We start from the raw sequence: 18,929 nt of genomic DNA on the forward strand, positions 1-18,929 counted from the left end.
TCTTCATCACTCCAAACTGGTCCAGCCTGGAGTCTAGCTTCATTCAGTGTTGCATTTGAATGCAGCTGAAGATTGTTTCATTCAATGCTTCATGTTCTGCCTGCCAATGAGGTGAGCTCTAGTTTGCACAGTTGGTATTTCTCAAGATTGCCTCTCTGCAACAGCTAATGTGGTTCAGGTTTTACCTTCACTTATTTGAACCTCCCTGGCAGAGGCAGAGTTCTGCAGATGTAACTGAGGGCAGTAGTAGGGCTTTGAGATTGCAATACCAACAAAATGATCAAGTTTCAAAAGGGGAAGAAGATTCCATATCCTTATCTCCAGGCTGTGCTGCTCCTGCAGGACATGTACAAACACTGACTGCAGGTTATTTTTGTCACTTAGCCAAACAGCAGTTACTCTGTCATCTTGAAAAGAGAAAATTCCAGGTTGTTAATGTTGCTGTCACTTGTGAAAACATTTGAATCATTCTTCCTCCTCATGCTCCTTCATTAGTCATCCAGCATTCAGATTCTGGATCTGAAACTCCTGAGCTGTTGCTTGGATTTGTCCTCCACCTGCAGCTTCTGCCAATGTGGACAATTTACAAATTCTCAGGGATTCAGGGGTGGTACATGGGGGTTTTCCCAGTGCAGGAGGTATTGAGGTTACACTTCCTTATAACCACACATTTACAGCATTGTCTTTTCTTTTTTCAAGGAAAAGGTGGGGATTATTCATTCAGTCAGTTTTGGTTTTGTGGGTTTTTTTTGTTTGGTTGGTTGGTTTTTGTTTCACTGTTTGTTGTGGTTTGTTTGGTTGGGTTTTTGTTAGTTTGTTTTTGTTTTTCCTTAGTAATAACTTTGTTTAGTTATTGCTAAAGATGCCTCCCTTTTCAAGCATAGTGGTTTCCATGCCTAGTCCCTGTGGTCATGTAGCTGTTACAAAAATTACACAAGAAAAAAGTCTTTGCAGTCACACAAAGAAATGTCCCACTGGGCTAATTTAGAAACAAGCTGAGCCAAAGTATTGCTCACAGAGAGGGGACAACAGAACTCTGTGATGCTTTCTCTGGATCAGCTCAACTGTCAAGCAGCAACCAACTACATCTGTTTGAGATTTCAGCCAGACTGCTCAGTGCAGAGCAAGTAACACTGGAACCAAACCAGGGTGTCTGGCTCCTTGCATGGACCATCAGTAGAAAATCCATCAGAAGTATCATGGGATGCTTTTTTTCCAAGTGTGCTTCTTGGGATTTTCTTCAGCTAATCTCTTTTCAGGCATTACCAACTAATGGAATGCAATATTCATTCCAAAGTGAACACTCTATGGTGATCTTCTACATTTGTTTTCAATAAGAAACACATTGTGACTGATTTTATGGCATTTAAAACAAGGCCCCCTATATTCATTACCCCAACTTCATATGTCTGTGACTTACTTTGAACAGGTTTGGGTGCTGCAAAAAGGTTCTAGTGGAAATAAACTCCATAAACATCTTGTAGGCTGTTTTAGGTCACTGATGTTCATTTCTAAGTCAGTTTCCTTCATTCAGAAAGACAGAAACTGTCAACCTCCACTGGAAATTCACCTTAGACCTTACCTGTGCTAGATTCTGTGGTCCTGCTCTGGCAGGGAGGTTGGACTCAATGCACCATCTTCAGAGGTCCCTTCCAACCCCTAACATCCTGTGGTCCTGTCACCTTATATATCCCCATTTAGGACAGTATATAAACACCTGACTTCTGTCCTAAGCCAGTGTTAGGGACTCCTGTTGGATGTCACTTAGGCAATTAACAGAGAGTATCACACTGTCATACACTGTGCAATTAAATCATTATTACAAAGCATTCTAAGGCAGCCTTGTTTCCTTTGAGGTTCTTCTCTTTTCTCACTGCATAACCATTTATCTAACCACACCATCATCAAACACCTGATGGGATGGTCATTAAAAATGACTAAAAACTGATGCAATCTCCCTGTGCCCCTTTATCATTCAGAGGAGCGCCAGTACCGCTGCGAGGACTGCGATCAGCTCTTTGAGTCCAAGGCTGAGCTCGTAGACCACCAGAAGTTCCCCTGCAGCACACCTCACTCTGCCTTCTCCATGGTGGAGGAGGACTTCCAGAAAAAGCTTGAGAATGAGAATGACCTTCAGGACATGCATGAAATCCAGGAGTGTAAAGAGTGTGATCAAGCCTTCCCAGACTTACAAAGGTAGGAGTGGATGCTTAAAATGTGATTGGATGAGGCACATTCTGTAAGGGCTTCAGTGGGATCATGCAGGGCAAAGTCTGGTGCATTCATCTTCTATACAAACCAAAGATGAAAATGAGTAAGACTTCTCTTTTGGTTGGTGTTGTGAGTATGGAAAGCAGCAGAGTCTCAATAAATCAGAAATTTGGTCCTTGTACTGATGTCTTTAGTGGAGACCTTAAATTAGGAACTGGATCTTCTGACAAGCAGATCTTTAGCTGGCAAGAATTGGGCTGGTATATTAGGAGAGTGATTGTAGTTCAGATCAGCTAAGGTCTGGGCTGCTTATTTTAATGTAGAAATAACTTAAAACATCTCTGAGTGGTGTTCACTGATGTTATCAATTTTATCTTTGCAAGCAAGCCACGCTAGTTAGAGGCAAGGTCTAGATGTAAATATGTCTATGTTATTACATATGTGTATCTCTACTGTCTTGAAACACTGGGGTTCCTCTTTTTCTTACATATATGTCTGTTTAGACAGACTCATGTGCACATGGATGTGAAATACAGAAGTAAATAGAAAGTGCAACTTGTGTGTGCTGAAGATCACTTATTTCCTGTAACTGTAGCTTTTATGACTACTTAAAATACCAATTTGGGGTGCAGATTTCGGCAAAGTTTTTTTTGCTAAAAGATAGAGTAAAAAGGAGCTTCTGCAGTACATCCCTCATAGATTCCCATCTTAGTGTTTTTGGGACCAGAGGAAGGTGGACCTCAGCCAACATCTGATAGTAATGCTGAGCTATCTTGATAACAAAATCCTAGACTAGATCCTCCACTGTGATGAGGCTTGATATTTCTAGGAAACTGGTTTATAGCATCAGCAGACATGGGCCACTATCTCTTGCTTGCAGCTGGAGTCTGTAGCACAGTTCCCCCACTCCCACAGTGCCTTCTTTTTATGTTGTGTGGGCACAACCTAAGTGACTATTAACTGCCCTTTTGGGGACAGCTGTGGATGCATTGGCATTGCTTAATCATCATGTGCCCCTTAAATATTGACTTGTCAGTTCAGAGTATTTTGTGGATTCATGTTTTTCATTGAAAACTTTACTAGTCCATGACTGGGGATGTTGTGGTGTCTTTTGGAGGTTAGTGTGGCTTTGTGTATGCCCAGGGTTAAGCCCTTCGAGCAACTCCTCTTGGATGCTTCAGGTGCTGGTTCTGCAAACACAGATGCTTCTTAGCTCCTCCTGACAGAGCTGAGGTGGCTTGGCCTCAGTGAGGGGTCTCAGATCAACATCTCCTGTGACCTGATCCTTACATTTCTGCAATATTAATGACACTGAAATTAAAACATAATGTGCCAAACACTGCTCCCTGCGGACTAGGTCAACCCTGCTGAGTGGGAATTTGTGCAGGCACAAGGTTTTATTCACTGGCTGCTGTTGAGCAGTATGTGGCTCCATGTGTCCAATTTCAGTGGGAGTGATTGATTGGGAACTGCTGATATAGGTAGGTGAAAAGGGAAGGGTAGCAGCAGTGGGTGGGTGAGGCAGGAGTCTGGACTGTAACGATTTGCCATGTTGTGACTTACTCAGTGTTAAAGCCCTTTTCTGCCTGCGAACCAGAGGATGGTATCTAACATATGGGAATCATTGAAGAAATGTAAATTTAGCTTAAAATATTAAATATTGAAGAGAAAGGGCAGAAAACAAAGAAGGAGTCATCATAAATAGATGGGCAGAACTGTGAGAAAGAGTGAAAAATGAGAGAGAATGCAGTCATTCTCTGAACTCTTGAATTATTGAAAGGCTAATACACCACAAAGACAGTTCACAGCAAAAAAAGTACCAAAGTGTGCTATATCCAGATTATATAAAACAAAAGGCCTGAGTGAGCTGTGCTTGAGGGTGTGTGTAATGGAATGGAGAAAGAGCTGAGCAGGAAGATGGAGATCTGGGGGCCCAGGACTGCCTAGTGCTGATGGCAGATCATGTAGCTGTGGCAGACATCTGGGAGCTGCTGCCAGAGCCAGGTACAAGAGTCTCTCTAGGTCTTAGGGCAAATTTGTTTACCAGCACGTAGTGGAGAGTCAATTGTTACAGAGGTGTTAGGGAGGGAAGCCAGAATTATTTCCCTCCCACGAAGGAAGGAGACTGAGAGGGGTAGAAGTCAAGAGCATCTGCAGGGTGAAAACATTTCCCATTAGCTGTGGCTGAGAATGAAGATTGCTGTTTGGGCTGCACAACCCAAATGAGGCTGTAAATACCCAGCAGGTTTTTGTCCATTGGTTCAGCAGAGCTAAGTGGGAGCTTCATGTGAAGAAAGATTGATCTGGTTTGGCATCCCAGGCTAAAAATCCCAGTTTATAGCAACTTTTCTGTGAATTTCCTCTCAGATTATGTAGTAATCTTTTCTCAAGCAATAGTATGAGTTGCGACTCTGTACATGGCCAAGCAATAGAGGTGTTTCAAAAGATCTCTTTGCTACAGGTTAATAATAAAATAGGAATTTGGAAAATGCAGAGACAAAAATGAATTCAAAGATGTGCAACAGAAATTAGGTAGAGATTGAATATCCTGAATAAACTACTAAGAAATGAAGGAATAAACATCTGTGCAATTGAACACAGTTAATAATAATCAAGTAGCATTTCAGTCATAGAGCACCATATTTAGAGGCTTCTTATGCTCATTCCGTCCTGCTCCAGTGGAGTTATTCCTCATCTGTTCCTGCTGTAAGAAAAATTGATTCTCATCAAAGGAGTGGAGTTATATCAGGTGGAGGGATCCAGGGTTTGTTTAGAGGGCAAGTCATAAGGTAAAAATAATTCAGACTGCAGGGAAGAATTGCGACAGTGAAATACTGAGAGGTGTATGAAATAATCTCCTTAGGGAGTGACGGCAGCAGCATCTCCTGAAGCATTCACAAGTGGCCTGGCAAAACATGAGAGGATGCATTACTCTGGTAGGGAGGAAGATGTTCTGCCTCCCAGCTGGAGTGAACCTGGTACTCAGGATTTCATCTGTCAGGATTAAGCCTTTTGGGCTTTTAAATATTTATTTTTTGTGCTGTAATTACGTGCTGCCCTATCTCCTCTTCCTATAAACAGCTGATAAACCCACACGTGTGGGAGACCTCACTGAGCCCTGTTCCTCTTTCCACAGCCTGGAGAAGCACATGCTGTCACACAGCGAGGAGAGGGAGTACAAGTGTGACCAGTGCCCCAAAGCTTTTAACTGGAAGTCCAACTTGATACGTCACCAAATGTCACACGACAGCGGGAAGCACTACGAGTGTGAAAACTGTGCCAAGGTACAGTGAATTTGTAGGCTGCCTGCTGCTGCTTCTGCTCTGGATGCACAGCAGCATGGAAGTGGGGTTGCCTGGGGGTGGGATACAGGAGGCTGTAGGGCTTTTGCCATGCTCCAGATTTTTTTTTCCTGAGGGTTTACACTTCTGCTTTATAAATGTGCTATTTTTCTACCTGTTTTGATTTGGAGGCTGAAATTAGCACCGATGTAGGATACTGAGCATCCCCAAGCTCAGGGCTTGGTGCCTTGAGAGGAGTGTTGGCCCATCCCTTAGTGGCAAGAAACCCCAGAAAAATGCAGGGTGGATGGGTTTCCTAGACCATGTGCCAGCCCTGAAGACCAGAAGCTTCAGGACACTGCTACACTATAAATCAGAATTAAGAGCTGGGAGTAGGCCCCGGTTACACTAAGTGAGCACAGCTATCTCATCTCAGAGCATCTTTGTCACTTCATGTTATAGGATGTGGTGCTCTACATTGCTTTTCGTCAGAGTCCCCAAAGCTTGAGCCTTTTGCTTGAGGACTTTCTTGTTTTTAAGTAGATTTGCTGCAGAAATGAGAATTTTCTATTGAGCTGATAATTGTAAGGAACGGCCAAGCCCTGGGTGCTTGGACTGTGTCCTGTGCAGGATTCCACGCTGCCGTGCATTTAGTTCACACTATAAAATATTTCCATTGCAGTAATGCTTAGAGGTTTAAATCACCCACACTTTGATGCATTTTCTGTCAAGAGCCTGACCTCAAAAGCACAGGCAGGGTCAAATGCATCTGCTACAGTGGCTGCAATGGGGTTAACAGACCCACCAACTACTTGGATGATCCTGGGAAACAGGTTCCATCCAGCAGGCACAACTCCCATTGATGCCCATTAAGGAGGCTTTTAATCTTAGGTACTCCCAAATAGCCCCAAGGTTTGAATTTTGTAATAAATGGCTTCTTCTGCAGTCAAGTTTCTTGGTTAATCAGTACTCATTTCCTAGCAGGTTTTCACGGACCCCAGCAACCTTCAGAGGCATATTCGTTCCCAGCATGTTGGGGCTCGTGCCCATGCGTGTCCAGAGTGTGGCAAAACCTTTGCCACTTCTTCAGGCCTCAAACAGCATAAACACATCCACAGCAGTGTCAAACCTTTTATATGTAAGTCTTCAACTCAACATCTTTGGTTAAGTGTTATTTCTTTTTTGCTAAAGCAGCATAATCTGGAAGCAGGAAGTTATGTTTACACTCCCTTTGAATGTCCCACCAGTTTCATAGGGGCTGTGAGTTATTAAATGAGTTCTGGGTGATCTGCAGGCCAATGCAAAGTGTTACTTTCATAACAGTTTTCCTTTTCACTGTGTGCTGTGTAAATGTACCTGTTGTCCCTGGGATGTTTTTCCATGCACAGATCAAGTGGGGAGTGAGATTTAGTGAGACAGAGCCATGCCAGGCTTGGTTGGCTGCAGTCTCATTGCTTTTCACCATGTCAGTCTGGCTGCTCTCCTTTCTCTAGTCCCCTGTGCCAGATCCTGCTCTGCACAGGGCACAGGGGAGGAGGTGGCAGCATTGGGGTGGGCAGAGGAGAGTGGCAGTAGCTGCCACCACAGTCAGGACATGCTGGGAATTAGGCAGAGCCATCAGTATCTGGAGGGCTGCTTTGCTTTAGGAGTTATTTTTGAGCTCCCAAGTCTCCACGGCAGACACCTCAACTTTTGCTAGCGTTGGAAAATAAAAGCAGTGAAATTCAGCCAGAGGAGCTTGCTGCTCTCCTTGAGGGTCCTTTTGCATGCCTTGAATTTAAGTTTTGAGTTGAGCTATCAGATCTTTGCCAACAGCTGCTCCAGCAATAAAACTTGCCTCCTATGTGGGCCTGACTCTGTACTGGGCTGTAAATCAGATCCTCATAGTCTCCCAGGTTGTGTTTACTGCTGAGCCAGATCCTGCTGGCAGGTGGGGAAGCTGGGCACACAGTCATGTCACAGGTGCCTTTTTCTCCCTTTGCCCAGGGAATCAGAGGCAGAAAATAGTTGAGAATATAGTTGTTGGCAGTGCTAACCTCCATCACAGTCTTTTCAGGCACCTGCTGTGGCTTGAAAGACATCTCTGACCACCTTCCATATTTGTCTGCTAAACTTTCTTAATCCTTTGCTGTTCTTAACAATAATTTACCAAAGTATTGACACCACAAACAGACAAAGTGGCAGCTTCACAGTAAGAGAATTCCTCAAGAGGAGGAATACTGACTTGAAAGACTCATTTATGCAAAGTCCCTATACCTGGCCTTGGGTTTGGGCTTCTTCAATGAGAAAATGTGTAACTACATCCAATAATAAATATCACTAATATTTTTTAAACCTGCTTACAAGCTAAGAAATTACACTTAAAGATTTGATTACTAGAAAACAGTAACTTCAGATGGTCCTGCTGCAATGCTGTACATAGAAATCTGTAAGTGGCACCTGTCAACAAATGAAACAAGCTCTCAAATGCTCTTTGTTGCTATTTATTCTGATAAATGAAACAGCAACTGGTAGTCTTCATAAGTAGAGTGTGAGGGAGGAAAACCCATAGAGCAACCTACAAATAACAGCCATGTAATTGCAGAACAAAAGTGTTTGGAGACCACATGTTTGGTAGGCTTTAGGAGGGAGCTAGGGTCACCTAAAGGAGATATCTGTTTTCCACCAGAAGGCCACACACCATGATTTCCTTGTACCAGTCTGTTTATGGCAACTGTCTCTTATTACAGTACATGGCCCAAGCTTGAGTGAAAACTCACCGACACTAAGGTAATTACTCACTGCCTTCACAAAATCTCCAGCCTCTCCAAATAGAAACCACATGCCATAATAGACTGAACATACTCAAAATAGTACTTAAAGGAGTAATTTTTTTTTTAATCAGCAGAAAATATGCAAAATTAGCTGCTGGATAATTTGGGGTGCAGAGACAATCATGGTGCAGGGCGTGCATAGGTTTGAGACAAAATTTTGCAGACTGGGAACCAGATTGTGAGTTTGTGTTAAACCTGTAGAGCAATAAAAGCTGCAAGGAGGGAAGCTTCCATTACAACTTAGTTGCTTAAAAATACAGTGCTGAGATTTAAAGGGTGTAATAGGAGGAAACAAATCCAGCTTCTGTTGCTTTGATACATGGAAGTAATTAAGCTGATAACCCTACTGAAGTATAAGCAAAACTTTACTTGGAAATAAAAGTCATGTGATGAAAACCAGGTAGAATTTACCAGGGAGTCCTGGTAATCTCCATGGAAATTGAGCTGGTGCAATCAGTCTCCTCCTAAAGCAGCAGAGAGTTGGGTGTGTCCTTCAGTCACACCACATTGCTGTCAGGCTTCAGGTGATGGTCCTCAAGAGTAAGATTGCTCTAGGGAGGAAGAGCTTTGGACCTGAACTCAACTTCTGCCAGCCTTGAGAGCCTGTGGATTGAATATACACTGCCTGTTAAATACCAGAGGCACCTTGAGCAAGTGGCACCTCACTGAATATGCTCAAAAAGGTAAAAGCCTGTTAGTTGTTTGATTGAGATTATAATGATAATTATTTACATATTTTAACGGGATTGCCATTACTGGCTTAATAATAAAGTATATTTAGTCTTAATGATTAATTTGCATCTCCCTTAGCAGTTTGTAAGGATACCTCAATTTTAGGTGGGTATTTTTTTGTTTTTCTCCAGAGTAGAATATTTTTGGGTTCTGTTGACTTTTCACAGTGTTAATGGAGAATAATTCATAATGTATCACCATTTTGGTGAGTTTAATTTTGGTTTCTCTGATCAACCCAATGGGAGCAGGGGGAGATTTTTTTGTGTAAGAGCCTAACAGTGAAGGTAAGAGGCCTGATTTAGTGCCATGAAGTATTGAGGTGACTTTGGTCTGTGGGAGAAGAAACCTGATGCCTGTGATTAGGCTAAAAATAGGAGAAAATGGAAAAATCAGAACTTAATCCTGCAGCAAATAAATGGAAAATAGTTGTGTATTAAATAAAAAATAGTTCTAAGTTAAAGAGGCACATAAAATAGTTTCCAAAAAAAGAAACAGACAGTACTTCTCCAGATAATACCAAACATTTTAAAGGAACTAGGATGATCTTTTTTTCTTTCCTCCTCTCTCCTCCTCGTCTCTCTTCTTCCTCCCTCCTCCTTTCCTCCTCCTCTCTCCATTTTCCCCTTCCCTCTTGTTTCTCTTGTTCATTTCTCTTTCATCTCTTTTTTTTCCCCCTATTTCTTTTCAATTTTACTTGTTCATTTTCTCTCCTTTCTTACCTATCCTTTGGAATGAAGATTTCCAGCAGGAACAGTAACTGATACACAGCAACAAACATTCTTCCTGAATTACCGCATTGCAAATTTCCTGTGTTTGGGCCCAATCCTGCACTCTTTACCCCACAAATTGTCCTGGGGATGTCAGTGGGACATGAACGGGGAAAATGGGTGGATCAGGCCCTCAAACAATAGAAGCATTGTTGCTGAAATATAAAGCAGCCTGCTGAAGAGGTAAACAGTTAAGAGATGACAACAAGCGGTCAGGTTTCTCAAGGGCAGAGATTTAGAGGATCAGGAAGGTTAGCACAGACCCTGGTGCAAGTGGAAGTTAGAGGACGTGATTGCAGTTCATGGGAACCAGGAGTGCAGGATGGGATACATTCAATTCAGTTTCCTTTGCAGGCTTAAAATAGAGCCATTGTAAATTATGTCAGTCTGTCTCAAATCATGAAAATGATTGTTAAAAAGGCCTGAGAATACACAATGTGTATTGTTGTGCGGCTTTGATGTGTGAAAGATGAGAGCATATGATATAACACAAATTAAATAAAAATAAAGTGGCCACATGCTTTTTCCTGGCTGGGGGAAAAAAAAAAAAAAAAGGCTTTATTACAGAGGGATAATGCTGCTTACTGATAGTGTTGCTGCCTTGTTTTTAAACAACCCTGGAGCTGATACTGTTAGAAGTAAGATACAAATTTCAGCGTAATGAAGAGCGCAAGACATTGCTCGGCCTTGGGATTTGCTTGATGCCTCTGCTTATCCAAAGGATACCAAAAAGGGCACATAAAAAGGCACTGGGGAGCTAAGCATTATCCTCTTCCAAACCACAATTTAACTTGCAGACCTAAAACTTGGTTGCTGCCCCAGTTTGCTCCCTAAGGTTTGTAGCAGCCGGAAGATCAGGGACCTGCAAAATCCTGTTTGTTTCAGGGACATGATTCATTCTTTGTAGTGTCTTGCTCTGCACCCCTGGGACCACTTTCAGCCTCCTGCTACTGAAAAGGGTTGCTGGAAGCTGTGCTCCAATGTGCCAAATGTTGCAGGCTAGATGAGGCTCAGAAGCTCGGGGTAGATCTCCTCTTCTCCATGGTTTCAGGCTTTCTGCAAATGCTACCTCTGTGAGGCTGACGCTATTCTCATCCCAGAGGATTCTGAAAGGAAATCCATCGAGCTGGTTTGAGCATCAGACATGCAAATAAAATACAGCTGCATTCTTAAAGGAAATTGGTGAAGTAGTGTGTGTTGTCCAAAAAACAGAATCAAGACTAGTAAAGTTATTAAGATGTGGAATTTAGAGTTACAGCATCCCAGAGACCTGTGGGAACTGTGTGCATTATATGAATAGAAATGCTTTGGATATATGAGAGTACCAGACTCAGGCTCTAGCCTGGACTTTGATGAGGTTAAATTCTTAATTGTAAGTGGAAAAAATGCTGTTTGTTAATAAGGTTATACACCTGGAGCTACCTGGTTGTCTCCTCCTTATCCTTGTGGTCTTGCAGACTGAAAGCACTCTGAGGCACCTCAGTCTGTCTCCTGTTTGGTCCTGTAAATATTTATTTTAATGACTAACCTTCTGCATGTGAATGGTGACAGAAGTGGATGTCATTTGAAGAGAGGAGTGCTGAATGGCCCAGGAGAACAGTGGGTTCATGTGGTGTTGACAGCACCGAGCCACTGCTCTTGGAGGGGCTCTGGGTGCTAATGCAGCATGGAGTAACAGTTCTGAATATGCAACGCTATGCAATGCAAAAAGCAAACAAGGAAACATTGTCTTGTAGTGATTTCAGACCTTTGCTGGTTTGCTGGAGCGGGTTTTGGTGCTGTCTTTAGACATTTGTCTGCTAGGATGCCTTGCTTTGGAAGAGTACAATCTCCTTTGGTACATTCATGCACCCAGACTTCTCCTTCTGGCTTCCTAATTCACGTTTGGCGGGTATAAAAAGGGTGTTATTTGCAAAATTTTGAGGGTGGGGGCAATTATCATAAAGCCTGAGATGTGTTGTTGTTGTTGTTTACATACAGGTGAGGTCTGCCATAAATCCTATACTCAGTTTTCAAACCTTTGTCGTCATAAGCGCATGCATGCTGATTGCAGAACCCAAATCAAGTGCAAAGACTGTGGACAAATGTTCAGCACTACGTCTTCCTTAAATAAACACAGGAGATTTTGTGAGGGCAAGAACCATTTTGCAGCAGGAGGATTTTTTGGCCAAGGCATTTCACTTCCTGGAACCCCAGCTATGGATAAAACGTCCATGGTTAATATGAATCATGCAAATCCGGGCCTTGCTGACTATTTTGGAGCCAATAGGCATCCTGCTGGTCTTACCTTTCCAACAGCTCCTGGATTTTCTTTTAGCTTCCCCGGTCTGTTTCCTTCAGGCTTGTACCACAGGCCACCTTTGCTACCTACTAGTTCTCCTGTTAAAGGACTACCGAGCACAGATCAGACAAACAAAAGTCAAAGTCCCCTCATGACAAATCCTCAGATACTGCCAGCCACCCAGGATATTTTGAAGGCACTAAATAAGCAACCATCAGTAGGGGAGAATAAGCCAGTGGAGCTTCAACCAGAGAGGTCCTCTGAAGAGAGGCCGCATGAGAAACTCAGTGACCAGTCAGAGAGTAGTGACCTTGACCTTGACGATGTCAGTACCCCCAGTGGCAGTGACCTGGAAACCACCTCGGGCTCTGATCTGGAAAGTGACATTGAAAGTGAGAAAGAGAAATTTAAAGAAAATGGTAAAATGTTCAAAGACAAAGTAAGCTCTCTGCAGAGCCTGGCTTCAATAAATAATAAGAAAGACCACAGCAATCATTCCATATTCTCACCATCCTTAGAGGAGCAGACTGCGGTGTCAGGAGCGGTGAATGATTCTATAAAGGCTATTGCTTCTATTGCTGAAAAGTACTTTGGTTCAACAGGACTTGTGGGGCTGCAAGACAAAAAAGTCGGAGCCTTACCTTACCCTTCCATGTTTCCCCTCCCGTTTTTTCCAGCATTCTCTCAATCAATGTATCCATTTCCTGATAGAGACTTGAGACCGTTACCCTTGAAAGTGGAGCCCCAATCACCCAGTGAAATAAAGAAGATCCCAAAGGGAAGCTCTGAGTCTCCCTTTGACCTCACCATAAAGCGTAAGGAGGAGAAGCCAGTTACTCCCATACCCTCAAAGCCAGCAGGCCCCTCTGCAGCAAGTCAGGACCAGCCTCTAGATCTCAGCATGGGCAGCAGAAGTCGAGCCAGCGTCGCAAAACAAGCTGAGCCCCGGAAAAACCACGTCTTTGGAGAAAAGAAAGGAGGTGACCTCGAGCAAAGGAAACCTTCCGAGTCCTCCTTGCAGCACGCCAGGCCTACCCCCTTCTTTATGGATCCCATTTACAGGTAATGGACTATCTGCTGCCTTTTGGCATCCTTTGGTACAGGCAGCTAGGTCTGCCAGGGCCACCTGCCTCTGTCCCCCATCCCGCTGTCCCTGGAGGTGTCATCCCACCACTGGGGCATGGGGTGGTCCAGGCTGCATGCTGACCTGCATGCCCCTTACCCAGAAAGGAATTGGCATCAGTATTGAATGTTTGTGTATTCACTGTATATTTGGCATCACTGGTTTGCCTCAAGTTCCTTTTCTTCCAAAGTGCTGCCCACTCAGCTTGCCTGCCCTCTGCCTTCCCTTGGAAGCGTGAGAGCATCTTCCCAGTTCCTCCTGAATTTACAGAATCCTCGAGCCGTTTCGGTTGGAAACGACCCTGTAAGGCCATCTCAGATTAAGTCAGGAGTATCTCCTAAGTACAACAAAGAAGCAAATTTGTCCTAAGGTGTATAAAAAGTATGGAACCTGAGAGTGACTTCTGCCCTTTTTAACCATTATTTGAGCAATGGATTGATTTCTTCAGGCATTTCATTAACGTAATTGAAGGTGTGGTGTCCTTGTGTGTACGAAGTTTAACTGGTGGGCTAGTTATTCTGTTATGAAGTCAATGGGAGCCTTGTCACTGGCTTTAATGGGTGCACAAGGAGACACTGTCAGTGAGCTGAGGTTTTAAAAACCAGTGGTAAAATCCTGACCTCTTGGTGTTTCCCAGTAATGTTGAGATGGATCTTGCAGGGATCTGAATTCCACCTGCATCCTGTGTACGTCAGCCTTCTTTGCCCTTTGCCTTTCTGCTCATATATCTGTAACCAGCCAAAGTCATGCATCTAAATTAGTTTAGAGAAATATTAGCCATAAAAAGATTTGCCTGTAGTATAAATGACTGATTTTACAGCCTATTGTTGATGAAGGAAAAAAAGCTCCTGCCATGTAAATGATGTTAATTTATTACTTTTATCAGAAAAAGAAATGCTATGGGCAAAGTTTTTGGTGAATGCTCTTGCATAAGACAACAGGTATGCATTGTGAAGAAACAGGATATAGTGCTGTTTACTGAGATGCTTTTATTCATGCCAGATTGGTATCTGCATTAGACCATAGGTTTTCTTTGCGTCACATTCATGTTCAATGCCTGAAGCAGTGGAAATAATGATCCGTGTTTTATGGTCCTACAGGACAAACTAATGAAATCTGGACACATTCTGCAGCACAGCACAAGGCTGGGTGTTATCAGGCCTTCATTGCTCTGAGTTACCTCTACATACAGACAACAGGGTCTGTCCCTTATGCCATACACACCGGTAACAGGAAAAGCCAAAACCTGAAATTTCTAAGCTGCTGCTGAATTATCTGTGCTGTGTTTCACTGCCTAAGTGCCCACATGAGTTGATTGTAGTTGTTGCTGGCATCTCAGATGCAGTGCATTCCTACAAGGCCACCTTTCTCACCCTGCTTGTGTACAGCCGTGTCCAAGGAGAGGTTTCCAGGATGGTGGCTGAGACATCTCATGTGGTCAGACAAGAAGGGATCCATTGCTCAAGGCTCCTTTTGCCTTGCATTCCTCTCCTTTGACCACACTCAGTTGCCTTATTTCTTCACAGAAGTGCTCAGAAGTTAATCATTGGTTCCTATGATTATTATTACCAATCTTTTAAAATGGAATTATTTCCTATGTTGATGGTATAATCTCCCTTTAATTCACAGCCCCCACTTGCAGTAATGCATTGTAAGCAGGAATCAAGAATTGACTGTACTTATCTTTTACCATTATGTCTGAGAAACAAATAGCTTGATGTATAGTTGACCGCTTTAAACATGAGCAGCTGTATAATTATTAATACCTGAGACTGATTCATCACAAGCAAATCTAATTTTAACATTCACAGAGTAGAAAAAAGAAAACTAACTGACCCACTGGAAGCTTTAAAAGAGAAATACTTGAGACCTTCCCCAGGATTCTTGTTTCATCCACAAGTAAGTATTTGGGGAATTTTGATGTTGTAAACAAGCCTGTTGATGCTTCAAAGCAGGTGCAGAGAAATGAATGCAGTCTTAGTCATTTTTGGATTTCCTAAAACACATAGTGTTTGCTGTGCCATTGTGGTGGAAAAGCACAAGCATTGTTCTGAGCTTCTTGATGTTTTGCAGATGAAACAACATGTTTTGATTGTAGAGGAAGCCAGATTGAAACTACATGTATGTTTTAGAACAGCATTGCTCCAAAACTGCAGCACAGCTCCCAACACTTGCAGGGACCCCAGTCATCTTCTGTACTCTCCCATGCTTGGGCTGTTATGTTGGAGTCAATGTGCAAGGAAACAGTGTGGCCAGCAGGAGCAGGGAAGTCATTCTTCCCCTATACTCAGCACTGATTAGACCACATCTTGAGTATTGTGTCTAGTTCTGGGCTCCTCAGTTTAAGAAGGACATTGAGATACTTGATTGTGTACAGAGAAGGGCATCGAGGCTGGGGAGAGGTCTGGAGCATAAGCCCTATGAGGAGAGGCTGAGGGAACTGGGGGTGTTTAGCCTGGAGAAGAGGAGACTCAGGGGAGACCTCATTGTTTTCTACAACTACCTGAAAGGAGGTTGTAGCCAGGTGGAGGTTGGTCTCTTCTCCCAGGCAACCAGCAGCAGAACAAGAGGACACAGTTTCAAGCTGTGCCAGGGGAAGTTTAGGCTGGAGGTGAGGAGAAATTTCTTCACAGAAAGAGTAATTGTCCACTGGAATGGGCTGCCCAGGGAGGTGGTGGATGGAGTCACTGTCCCTGGAGGTGTTCAAAAAAAGCTTGAGTGTAGCCCTTGGAGCCATGGTTTAGTTGTCAGGAGGTGTTAGGTATTAGGTAATAGATTGGATTTGATGATTGATGATAGGTTGGACTTGATGGACTTGATGATAGGTTGATTATCTCTGAGGTCTTTTCCAAGCTGGTTGGTTCTGGTTCTGAGATGATGTAGGTTCAAAGTTGGATCAGCAAAGCTGGCCATCCCAATTGTTGGTATTTAAGGCCTCCCAGAAAAGAGATAAAACCTTCCACTCAATGCTTCCAAGTCTCATAAGCAAATGCTCCATCTCTTCTAGGTAGCTGCTGTGGTCTATAGCTTGTGCAGTGACTTTGTAGGATAGAACCATAGAATAGTCTGGGCTGGAAGGGATCTCCAAAGGTCATCCAGTCCAACCTCCCTGCAACCAGCAGGAACATCCTCAACTAGACCAGGTTGCCCAGGGCCTCATTGAGCCTCACCTTGAATATCTCCAAGGAAGGGGCTTCAACCACCTCCCTGGGTAACCTGTTCCAGTGATGCACCATCCTCATAGTGCAGCATATGTTTTCTCCTCATACAGCATGAATACGTGCTGTATTACAGGGCTGCTGTCTTGTTCACTGGCCTTAATCCTGCTTCTTATTTGCTGGGTAACAAAGATTTGGGAGAGTGTCCCTAAAGTGGTGTAAATGCAACATGTAGGTAGTATAGAAAGGGTACCTGTATGCAGACTATGTGTTGCTTTTCTTCGACTGCCCTGCATCCTCATTTTATCTTCTTTCTCCTTACTCAAGGAGATTGTGCTAAAAATTTGGCTTAAATCTTATGCCTGAAATAAAATGCTCTGTGATATTTGCAAATGTGAACCCCTTGCTGACTATGGGCTTTTTTCATTCTAATAATGACACCCCATTGGGTCTTGGATTTTAAGTGTCTCATATCTTAAACACCCAAGCAGGAGCTGCTGTTTCTAGTTCAGCTTCTTCTAATTCCTGGGCAAACCATGGCAATGATTGGCCACCACTTGCTTTTTTGTTTGTTTTGCTTTTTTTCTCAGTCCACAGTTGCTATGTTCTAAGTTGTATGGATCATAGTCTGAAACGTGGAACTTCTGGAGAACTGGGAGGAGCAGCTGATGCCTAGCTTGTTGGAGATGCACAAATAAAATGATACTGCATGGGTGGAGAGTGCAAAATAACAGCTTGTTGCAGTTCCAATGCCTATAGGAAATGAAGGGTCTATTAAGTAATAAAATTCTCAAGATTTTAAGTAGAGGATTTAATAGCAGGATTTAATGAAGGATTTAACTGCTGAGGTACCTAATTTGCCCAGATTGCATAGCAAGAAATGAAAATCCTGATTTCATATCTGATAGCACTAACACAAATGTGCAAACAGGAGCTCAATCCTCTTTGTGTTCCGGGGTGTAAAACCAGGCTGGTTCCTCTCCCTTGAGTGAGTAACTCTGTTAGAGCAGCTAAGAGGCTGTCAATTAATAGTAAATTATTTAAATGAGGGCATTTTAGGTACTGTGGAAGAAACTGCAGTTTTGCTTAATATTAGCAAGCTTTTCGGAAGGTGTAAATCAGTGTTGATTAGTGAAGTTGATTCAAGGGGTTCTAGAGGTTTTTGCTGCAGGCTGATCTGATGATGGCAATAGGTTGTGTGTTTGGTGGGTAGGAAAGGAGGCTGTTTGAGTAAAATGTTAGGAGTTTGCCTGTGGTAAGCAGGGAAGGGGTTGGATACCCTACATATCTTGAGTTCCATGGGGAACTGGAGGGGGAGGGTTCACTGGGGGTTAGGTGAAGATGGTGTAGATGTGCAGGTGAAATGGAGACATTGGGCATTGTGCCATTAGCAGGCAGGATGTTGGGATTTCACCCTCCATGTTTTTCACAGCGAGTTTGTTAAATCTACTGTTGGTGTCCAAAGCTGGTTTTAGCATGGCCACTAAGACCATCAGCATGAGCAGGAGGTGTCAGATGCCACCTCTTCACTGTGGTGGCAGCTGAGGTGGGGCAGAGCCATCACCCTCTGGCAGGAGGGAGGGTTAGTTCTGTACCTGGGGTACTGAGCACATGCACAGGAGTGCACAAATCTGCCCAGGTTTTGCCCATTCCATTGTGCAGTAGAAGAAAAAAAATCCATGCTTGAAGGCTGGCTTCTGTTACATCACTGCCAGGGATGATGTCTGTAACTTGGTGTGAGATGGATGGATACAAGGGTCACGAGTATAACATGTACTCTTAATACATTGTAAAACAAAACAAAACCAACTTAAACCATCATCACATGTCCTGTCAGAAAAATAAAGGCCAAAATCTGCTTTCTTGCAGATTTTAATAGAAAGGAGTCTCCTGTTAGTAAAAGGCAGAGTTCGACTCAGTATTTATGGAGGGCTGGGGAACAGCTTGCAGAAAAGCTGTTTTTCCTTTATAGTCCTGTTCACCCCTGTAAAAGTACAGGTGTGGAGTGTACCACAAGTTTGCATTTTTTGCTGGTAGGATTTATCTGTGTAAAATAAGAACAGTGTTACTGTTTGTGTCCTACAGGTTTGTGTTTCTGTAGATGAATTTATTCCTGAAACTTGCCCATCTGGCGAAGCAAGAATTAATTGTATTTTAATTGGATAATATGACATCTAGCCAATTAGATCTTGAAAATAGGTTTCTGAAGTAGAGATAAAAACACATAAATCCTGCAGTCCTTACCTTATCTGTGCCTGGGCAAAATGCCTTCCAGTGGCAGTGGCCTGAATGTTATGAAAATTAGCATTTAATTCTGTTTCCCAATTTTTTTGCCCTTACAGGGATTGCTATTTTTTTTTTTTTTTAGGGAGAGAATTCCCCAATGCACCAAATCATTCAGAATAACATTTTAATTAGTATCTTTACATAAAAATCTTAATTACTAGATTGATTGCAATGAGGGTTCCAACGCAGGAATAATGTGTTGTTTTTGTTTCAATTTTGCTCCCAGTTCCAATTGCCTGATCAAAGAATTTGGGTAAGTTCATTGCTTATATTTTTG

The 18,929-nt window shown here is 43.0% G+C and overlaps 1 protein-coding gene across 5 annotated transcripts in view; it reads left to right on the forward strand.

Moving 5' to 3' along the window:
- The window catches only part of MECOM (MDS1 and EVI1 complex locus), a 50,782-nt gene that overhangs the window by 13,105 nt on the left and 18,748 nt on the right, over positions 1 to 18,929 (forward strand). Inside the window, exons 3-8 of one of the 5 annotated variants that reach the window (XM_054386133.1) lie at positions 1,980 to 2,196; positions 5,348 to 5,495; positions 6,474 to 6,630; positions 11,785 to 13,147; positions 15,020 to 15,107; positions 18,879 to 18,905. In XM_054386133.1, the coding sequence (XP_054242108.1) occupies positions 1,980 to 2,196; positions 5,348 to 5,495; positions 6,474 to 6,630; positions 11,785 to 13,147; positions 15,020 to 15,107; positions 18,879 to 18,905 (2,000 nt within the window). The remainder of the gene's footprint in view (positions 1 to 1,979; positions 2,197 to 5,347; positions 5,496 to 6,473; positions 6,631 to 11,784; positions 13,148 to 15,019; positions 15,108 to 18,878; positions 18,906 to 18,929) is intronic. The other 4 variants (XM_054386135.1, XM_054386136.1, XM_054386134.1 and 1 more) reach the window with 4 other exon arrangements.

The sequence above is a fragment of the Indicator indicator genome, chromosome 13 (assembly GCF_027791375.1).
Source record: "Indicator indicator isolate 239-I01 chromosome 13, UM_Iind_1.1, whole genome shotgun sequence".
Taxonomy (NCBI): Eukaryota; Metazoa; Chordata; class Aves; order Piciformes; family Indicatoridae; genus Indicator; species Indicator indicator.